At 49.2% G+C, this 9,310-nt stretch overlaps 1 protein-coding gene across 1 annotated transcript; it reads left to right on the forward strand.

Annotated features, from left to right (window-relative positions):
- Positions 1-5,956: 5,956 nt before the first annotated feature.
- FPRO_03430 (uncharacterized protein) lies at positions 5,957-6,721 on the forward strand (the record flags this gene model as incomplete). The annotated part of the gene is made up of 2 exons (XM_031226358.1): positions 5,957-6,188; positions 6,342-6,721. 2 exons carry the CDS (start codon positions 5,957-5,959, stop codon positions 6,719-6,721), a joined length of 612 nt encoding a protein of 203 aa, XP_031076903.1.
- Positions 6,722-9,310: the final 2,589 nt, after the last annotated feature.

A 9,310-nucleotide genomic window follows, 5' to 3' on the forward strand; every position in this document is an offset into this window, starting at 1 on the left:
GACGTGAAATGTGGGCAGGGCATGCAGTGAGTGTCTGGTGCTTGGTTCGGGGTCCTTTGCTGCGAGATGTTCTGCAATGAAAGTGTGTGTACGTACTCTATTATGGACAGGATCAGATGGATTTGGACTGGATTGTGGAGGATTGGATGTGGTGGTGCTTGAATTGTTAGTTTAGCTGGAGAATAAGAACCGGGGGGTCTCTGTTGCGGCATTAGCGGACTTTTGATGATTTCAATGCATTGTAGTGTGTAAGCAGTAGAAGACTCGATGACATTCGAGTGAGGATGAAATACCGAACAGAGTTCCCTTCTCAACGGGCGCACACGGCGAGGGCGATAATTTAGTAGCCACGTACGGGACATGAAGAATGCTCCGGACCGCGAGGGCAACAGTCAGCAACACAGCACAGCACAGCAGAAAATTCAAGATATAATTCCTGACGGCAGAGTCGCGTGTGTATCCAATCGAAGACAATGGCTTTGAGGAGCTCTGATGAAACGTATGCCGAGACTTGGGACCCAACAAGGGGGTTGTGTTGTTCTTGCTAGGTACGTTACTTGATCAACTAACTAATTAATTCTTCTGCCTTGTCTCCAATCTGCCAGGCCTGCACCGCACTGCATCATTGCATCTGCACTGCGTGCGTTGCGTTGCGTCTGCTGCATGCATCTTGTCTGTCTGTCTGTTCGCTTGTCACAGACTCATCGCGCGTACTGTATGTATGTACTCGGCCAAGGACCTATGACTTGAACGCTTGGGAGGTTGCAGGAGGGGGGAGGGGGGGTCATCCCGTCTCATGGATGTGGATATGGATGTGTGACAGGCATTTCATGGGAGTATCCAGTGCCAGCCTCTCCAGACAGAGACAGAAAGACAGGGGCCCTAAAGCCAGATGACGGTGCATTGAGATCTCTCGCACTGGGTTGTCGGTGTACTGTAACCTAGCTATCGACGATGATGATGGTGGTGATGTAGATGGAGGCAGACGACGGATGGAGATGGAGATGCCGGATAGTGGTGATGGTGAACGAATTGATTAGTGTTGGGGGTGGTGCTGATGCTGATACTGATGCTGGTCGGCTCTTGTGATACTTCAACCTCAGCATATCCTTAGTTTCCTTCCTCTTCTGGCTCTCTGCTTGAACACCTCATACAAGAGATGCTCCCTCTCGCTTCTTTTCCTTCCGTCCTTTCCAGTTACCGTTCGCGATACGCGGGACTCAGGCACCTTCCGTCACGCACATGCCATGCCGCAGGGCTAGTCGCAGCATGCACCTCACCCATTGGAGAAGCAACCTCAACTTGACACTTAGGGCTGAAGAGGCTTTTCGAGATTGGACATGGGCCTGGCCTTCTGTACTACTGTCTCCGTCTCTCTCCCTCTGTCTAGGGGGGGCGTGGCTACGCTTTCCAAATCGGCACTGTATTCGGTAGGGGACTAATGATTTCCTGCCGGAAACTCTCTTCTCGCTCTTCGCAGCCTTATACCTCAGGACTGCGGGCGCCAGCTCACCTCACCTTTGTTTGGTGAACGAACTACTCAAAGAACTGCACTACGGTACGCTATCCGCTACAAAATACTGACGCGAGATGCGGAATCAAACCCACGTCTACGTTAATTGGCTTCTAGCGCTGTGAGTTGTCAAGAATTAGTGGTTCGTCATTCACTTTCATTTTACCTTGCTCGCCCTGGCTAGGCCTAGTGTGTCAGGTGTCGCCCTTCGGCTCTGCTGTGCGGTATTCAGTCAGTGAAGCTCCTTCAACTATCTGTATCCTGACTGGATACAACAGCAAGCTGCCCTTTTCAGCCATCATTGCATCCTCTAGTCCTGACTTTCTATAACTGGACGACCCTCTCGCTGGCTAAGAAAAGATCGCTGCTCAACAGCTAATCACAGAGGTCCACCATGTCTCAACAGTCATGCATGCGAATTCGTAGTTAGTTGCTGTAAATTGTGCAATCTGGTTAGTTTGATTATCGAGACTCTCAAATATCTACTGTCTCAGAAGATGAGTTTCTTGATCATAATCAGTTAGTTTGGGGCAATGCGGTTAAACGCTCCACTAGCATTCAAGACTATAAAAACAACCCCAAGCATGATCGTCATAATGAAACCGCCATGCGAGTTCTATTTCAGCCATGTTAATTACCTAGATAAGCCTATTAGACGCTTCAAAATGGCTGCTCGAAGCTATATCCTAGTCGATAGAATAAGGCAGGTAAGCAACCAGTTAGTGTACCGAGGTTCCTTTGGAAGCTAGCTGCTATTATGATCCCAAACCAGGATTTTCGAAGGGGGGGTTTATTCCTCCGTGAAACTTTGCAATTACATAAACTTCCCGTCTCTTGGTAGAACTGGGATAGGGCATATCCATGGATCTGGGATCTCATCCATCCGTCTTTGGTCGTTTCGAGTGACCATGGTCCATTCATAGGCTTTTGCCCAACTACCGAACCGACGTCGATTATTCCGAGTCAGAATATCTCAGTTTGAACGTCAAACGTCACAACTTGACTTGAGAAGGGCCCCTCGCTCCCCTCATGGAACAGGAACATGCCAACAAGCACGCAAGGGCCTCAAGGACCCCCGAGAGGGACCCTTGTCAGGACAGAAGAACGATACAGTACGTACTTCATCTGCCTTCCATGTTGGGTTCATCTTCCTGGAGAATTTCCAGATGTCCCGCCATTGGATCTGAGTTGACAGAGCCCTGGACTGAGCTAGGCTGGGCTTGGGGTGTGGGAAAACTTTCTGACTTTAAAACAGATGCCAAAATCAACTGGTCTGCAGACCTACTAAGTCATGCAGCACCTGTCTGAGTATTTTTATCACTTAGGATAGCCGCCCTGGGGTTTTGTGTCTGCCCTAGGCTGGGCAGCTCCAGATACCGACACCGCGGCCAAACTAGCGCCATCCCATATCCATTTGCAACTTAACCAGATGTGAAATTCTGTGACCCACGACGATTTAGATCCAATGCTAAACAGTTCTTGAGACTGGAGACCTTCCCAAATCTGCAGCAGTCCAAATTCGGGTGGATGCCAACCGCACGATGTCCTGTTTGATGCCTCAACTTCCTCATCGTTTTACGGTACAGCCTACGGGACAACCACAGCTACAGTGCGTATCGTATTGGTTCCTTTGCGAGGCCGTGTGATCTAAGGGTGGCATTGTGTGGGTTCGTCGGATACATTACCCAACCCTGTCGGTTCTACTAGTTTTTTTGCATTCTGCCGTTGACGAACGCCTCGTACCATAGCATACTATCTTGCCACCACCATGACGAGTCGATGCGGTGGAAAAAAAGGTACGGGCAGAAAAGGACCTGCCTAGACTGTCGTTGCTTGACTTTCCAAGTGGTCGCATGAAGATCGCCCATGCAGATTGGTGTCCGCTGCATCTGCCACGCGCCAGATACCCTAGGTGCCGTTGAATTCGGGGGCCAAATGACTGAGATTCATTTCCAGTCAACTGCGCACGTACGTCTGTGGCAGACTTGCATGAAGATTCGGCAATATCAAGGAGGGAGAGAATTGGGCGAGTACGAACTACTTCGGCGATCTGTTCGTGACATATCATTTTCTCCTCCGCGGGCTTTGTTTCTCACTCACTTACAGTGGGGATTGTGATATCAATCAACAAGAGTTGGATGGATGGATCATCAGATAGCTACACATTATTAGAAATACAAACTAAATACCTCTTGACATTAAGCTAGACCCCTACATTTAACCCGTACCCATCAGGATGATCCATTCCCCTTGGGTCCTCAAACTGGTTCTCCCCTAGCGTCATTTCCCAGAGGTCGGTTAAGCAAGAGAAACAAGACTAACTATCCCGTACTCAATGAGTGAGAGCCTTTGAACCATGTTATTCCAGTCCTTGGCCCATTTCGCTTTTGGTGCTCCTGCAGGAGGCACACGAGATTGATTCGTCTGCGCTTGCATTGCATTGACGGTGCACCGAATAACAAGAAGTTGTTTGATATCACATGCCATGTTTGTGCGTTCTTAAGCAAAGACGTCAACTAAATGCCCTGTGGGGTTGCTCTGTGCCGAGGCTCGAGTTCCCCGACGGAGTTGACGGGACGGGGATCCCCGTCTCTTCACCACACTCTCACGGACTTGAAGGAATCATCGATATACATACCCGGGCCGACACTTGATCAATAGGCAACAAGAAACAGGACTGAGTTTCTCTTACTATAGAGGTTTCAGTGTTTCTGACACAAAAATCTGTTTTGTTTTCTGCAGGCGATTATTCTCGGTGCGATGAGTTCAACAAGAAACTCGTCATGCCTCATCCTGTATTCGTATCTATTCATATCTCGTCGGCGTGTTCCGCTCGAAACCTCGTCCCTTAAGTGGGCAATTAAACCAGACGGTTGACGAATCTGGCCGTCCTATTTCCTCATTGGCGGACTATACTCGCTGTATTTCTTCGACAGAGGGCTCATATCTGCGTCTTGAACCAAGAACCTCATTCTGCTAATAACCTAGCCCATGCTAACCCCAGGGTAAATCTTTGCCCCATCATCGTTGCATTGTCCTGCACAGCAGACGCTCCGTATCCGTAGCTGAGCCGGCTATAGTGTGGTGGGCAGAGATCCTCAATTATGAAGTTCTGACTAATACTTGTGTAAAAATATCTGACAAGTGCGGGCGTTGGATTCAAGACCTTGAGAGGCTTGAGGTTGTGGTTGATTCCCACCCGAATCGGGCCGCGGAACATTTTAGCAGAATTCGAGGTCATGATCAGCATGAAATTTATGTATGTGCCAACAACCAACAGCACAGGTCGTAGGTCGGTAGTTGAACAACGTGGTAGTGGTAGCGGAACGGATCCTGCAGACCATCTTCCGGACTGTACGGGTACAGTACAGTAGTGTAGTGTTGAACCTCTCCCTCATCTCGTGGAAGTCGATGAGGCTACCCTGTTCTAGAAAACACCTCCGATATTGGGGGAGAGATCGCGCGCCACGATCCTTCGTGCTCAGACTTCAGGGACACGCACGCACGCACGCACGCACGCCCGCCATGGTCCGTCGCCCAATCGCGACAGGGACAGCGCTTCTGAGCGGCTTCCAAGCGCGTTCCTTGCAAGGATGGGAGACCCTTCCACCGAGTTTCCAGAATCATGCACTCGCGCTCAACTCACTCGGCCGGCACTCCCTGGGCCTGGCCTGGGCAGCCCCCGGAGCCTCACCCCCTGATACGGACGGGACCTGTCAAGAGCCATGACAGGACCTTTTTAAGGTAGTGGAGGCTATATCTTATTAGTTTGTGTGGAAATTGCTATTGTCAGCTCACACCGCCAGCCTTCTTTCCAGTGTTTGACTCGTAACCAAGTGCGAGGCGACAGGGCTTTTACCGCTTATTCGCTAACATCCTTTGAGACATGGAGATACAGACTTTGTGTCTAATGTTTTGACCCCTGTATCTGATGACGAGTGACCTTCCAACAAAATCACAAATTCAAGAAACTCGTGTGCATGCATGAAGGCATTTGTAGGCCAAGTTTCGATGACATGATAATCTCTCCTATCCGTGTTCATCTACCGAGTGTTGATCATTGCAGCAAAGATCAAGAGTGAAGCATTAATTGGTCGTCAAACTTGGCGATGGACCGTGCTGCGCCTCATCAATTTGCGAGGCTTATCAGATGTGGCGCTTAGTAACTCTTCTGTACCCCTCTCACTTTGAACTTCAAATCATCAAATCCCTTCCCCTTACAACAAACAACCTTGTCCATTAACAACAAATTCCTTAAGCCTTCGAAATTAGCATAGCACATTTTGTACCTGTCATCATCTCCACCATCTCATCTCCTGCATATCCTGTACTGACGACCCATTGCTCTCTCCCTTGCCGCGTCACCTCACAAATAGCCTCAAAGCCTTGGCCATCTGAATCTGAGATCCCTGCATATTGAGTTGGTCCAAGTTCTGCATCGCAATGACAACCTTGGATAACGCGAATCCAACTATCCTGAGTGCGTCTCAGCTGCCTACCCGGCAGAAGAAGGCTGAGCCGCGTCGGGGTCCAGACTCCAAATACGACGATATCATCTTCGCGAAGCCATCGTATCTTTCTGGGCCTTTCGGTCAAGGTCCGGCCGCTTGGCCTCGAATAAACGACTGGCAGGATGATTTCTCATCCGAAGCTATTGACGAACAAGAAATTTATGGTACGATCCTTCTCCATTTCACTTGAGTCATTTCGTTGGTGAATTTGCCACTCCAGTGTCTATGTGCGCATTTACGCTGGGGCTCGCGAGGGTTCCAAGCGACTCGAGTACATATCCACGTTTGACTAGACATGGCACACTAATGTTGGACAGATCTGATCTCAACAATCTCGGATCCAGAGCACCCGGTATCACTCGGCCAATTGTCAGTGATTAACCTCTCTGATATTCACATTACTCCCTCTCCTTCTATGGGCGTTCCTGACCCCAATACCATCGTCCAGGTGGTTGTGGAGATCACGCCTACCATCACCCACTGCTCGCTAGCCACCGTTATCGGTCTGGGAGTTCGAGTGAGACTGGAGCAGGCACTGCCGCCCAACTACCGTGTGGATGTTACCTGCAAAGAGAACAGCCACAACCAAGATGATCAAGTCAACAAGCAACTAGGCGATAAGGAACGAGTTGCTGCAGCTTTAGAGAACGACACTCTGAAGGGAGTGCTGGACAAGATGTTGGAAACTTGCGCTTAGTCATGAAAAAAGTTTCTATTTTTGAAGGCTACACTCTTTTAGAAGGCTTCAATATCACAGGGATTCAGCTCGCTGATCTTCTGGCGCGCACCATCGATTAATGTCACTACAACGTAGACAAGCGACCCATACGAAGGATGCGGACCATGATCATTCTCGTTCCGAAGCCGAATGGTAGGAGCGAAAATACCACCTTGGTGACCTTACCATGTCTTGAATCTCGGCATTCAAGTTGGGGTAGTCTGAATAGACTCTACCGTTAAGCTGGTAATGAGAGAGCGCTGGGGAAAACAGCGATTCTTGATTGGAGAGCAATGACAAGGGGTTCTATCAAGGATATCCTCATCTAAATAAGGTTCAGCTACCACAAACAACAAGTCACGCTACTCATGAGAAACCTTCCTCCAGTCCAAGTGCAACATCGCAACAAGTGGGCATTCCAATATATCGGACTATTGGAACCTGGTATTCTGAGAGTATCGAGAATGTCATCGGTATCACGTCGAGCTAATTTTTAGTTTGATACACAACACATGGTTGGGTTGCAACAAATGCGTGTGCATTTGCCTTGTTGTATGAATGAATACGCACATATTCACAATCAATGATATATGTCGACTCCTTCAACTTCCTTCGTTCATGAGCCTCGCTCTGTTTCTTCTCTATCCTCTCGTGCATAAAAACCGACGTCGACCAGATTCCACGATTAGCTTTCCGTTTTGGGAATCATCGTCGTACCATACTAAGTAGCGCCCTATATCAGCATGCTACTCGTGGAGGCGTCCCAACGTCCCCCACTTCGGGTCGCCGCAAATCCAAACGTCCCTGACCTGACTGAATCTGAGCCCCCCATGGTTCATGGTCACTTCAGTGCCTTGACAGGCACTGTAGGCTACGGAACGGAACCTACCGCCACGAGACGTCATGCTTGACTCTGTCGGCCCTTTTCACAGCCAAGAGGCAAGGTCGTCTCTCATAGGGCACTATCAACAGGTGTCTGTTTTGTGCGATGTCTCCTTTCGTGGCATGTCCTGCCAAGACTAGTAGCTCCCGTTTGGCGGGTCTAAAAGAACAGGGGATTTAGACTTGCCGCCACACATGATCATATCATACCGAATCGGTCAAGCTTCACGGTACTCAACTCATCAATCAGTCTGTCCTCGAAATCGTACAGCACCGTAGTAACGCCCCTAGCTCTAGTCGGCCAGCCTCCAGGAGCTTCTGTCTTGGAGACTTCATCCATCTCACTATCCTTCAGGGGTTGACCCCCGCTCCCCCAGTGTGTTTGCGGTTTTGTGGACGCCCAGGGATCACAGTTGCATTTCGCTTGGGCGGTCTCAAATGATATGTTTGGGGGAAAGCAACCTTGCCTTGCGTCTGCGTGACGATCCCCCGATCTTGCAACTCCCGCGACGCGATCCCCCGGCTCTATACGAGTCTCGGGATTGGTCCGCCATCGACGTTGCAAAGAGACTTGTATTTTCCTCAGTGGCGATCGTCAAAGTAAACATGATAGGAGGTATTTGTCCACAACCATCAATTGTCTTGCATATTCTAAGACACCACTTGCTCCATCCCGCCTTTCCCACCTCCTCGTGACGTGGGGATAAGCCACCAGTGTCTTGGAATAACTCTCTCCACGGCCAATGGGGAGTGTTAGACTTAATTGCTAAAGAGCCATGAGTGATATCCTTCGTTCAGCACCCCAGACTAATGTTACACCTTCAGGTTATGGCTTTAACCCTCAAGCCTTCACCGAGATGGGTTATGGATGTGCCTGGCAGATGGGCTCATGCCCATCGTTCCCGGCACCCTAGCAAACCTTGTGTCCTGTCAATGATCCCTGTCACGATGCTTATCAACCGCTTCGTCATTCACTTGCTTGCCACGAGGTTCAAACCGTGGTCCCTGAAAGGGCAAGGGTTTCTAGAAAAGACCCGTTGAGATCACCGGTTAATCGTCCCGTGGAAGCTTCCACGAAGCGCTCGTTCAACTCCACTATCTTCATTGTTGCTTTGACCTTTGTTTTATATCTGTATTAACAGGACTGCAAGTTGTTGGATGAATTGTCTAGTGAACCAACTGTGACACTAGTCCAGATCCTGAATGTTATTAACCTTGGCTTTAATTATCTGGTGCGCGATCTGTCGTAAAGCATAACCATGACGCTACAGTCCTGCACGGTAAAGCTCAAGGATAAATCCCCTAGCATCGTCGGCATCTTGAAAAAGGTCCTGTCAACAAACAGGCCCCATCGTCGTTGACAAGGAACGTGGGGTCTAACCAGAATAGCATTAGAATGGCCAACTCTACAGGAACTTATTTTATATGACAGAATTGGGAGTAGGCAAAAAGTCAAAGAACCTCAACACCTGGCCTTGATTTCTGATTATTGTTCCCTGTTTATGCTGGTCTATATGAAACCTTCCCCGCCAATGTCCTGCTTGTCCTCTACGGTTCCGCAAGTGCGCCACTGATCTTCCATCTCATCCTTGCTACCAAATTCGTTTTATCAAAATGCAGGTGGCTATCTCCATCAAACAAAGGTTCAGCCAACGGGGTTCAACTACTCCAAGATCTTTAATGGAG

This window comes from Fusarium proliferatum (genome assembly GCF_900067095.1).
Source record: "Fusarium proliferatum ET1 genome assembly, contig: FPRO_scaffold002, whole genome shotgun sequence".
NCBI lineage: Eukaryota > Fungi > Ascomycota > Sordariomycetes > Hypocreales > Nectriaceae > Fusarium > Fusarium proliferatum.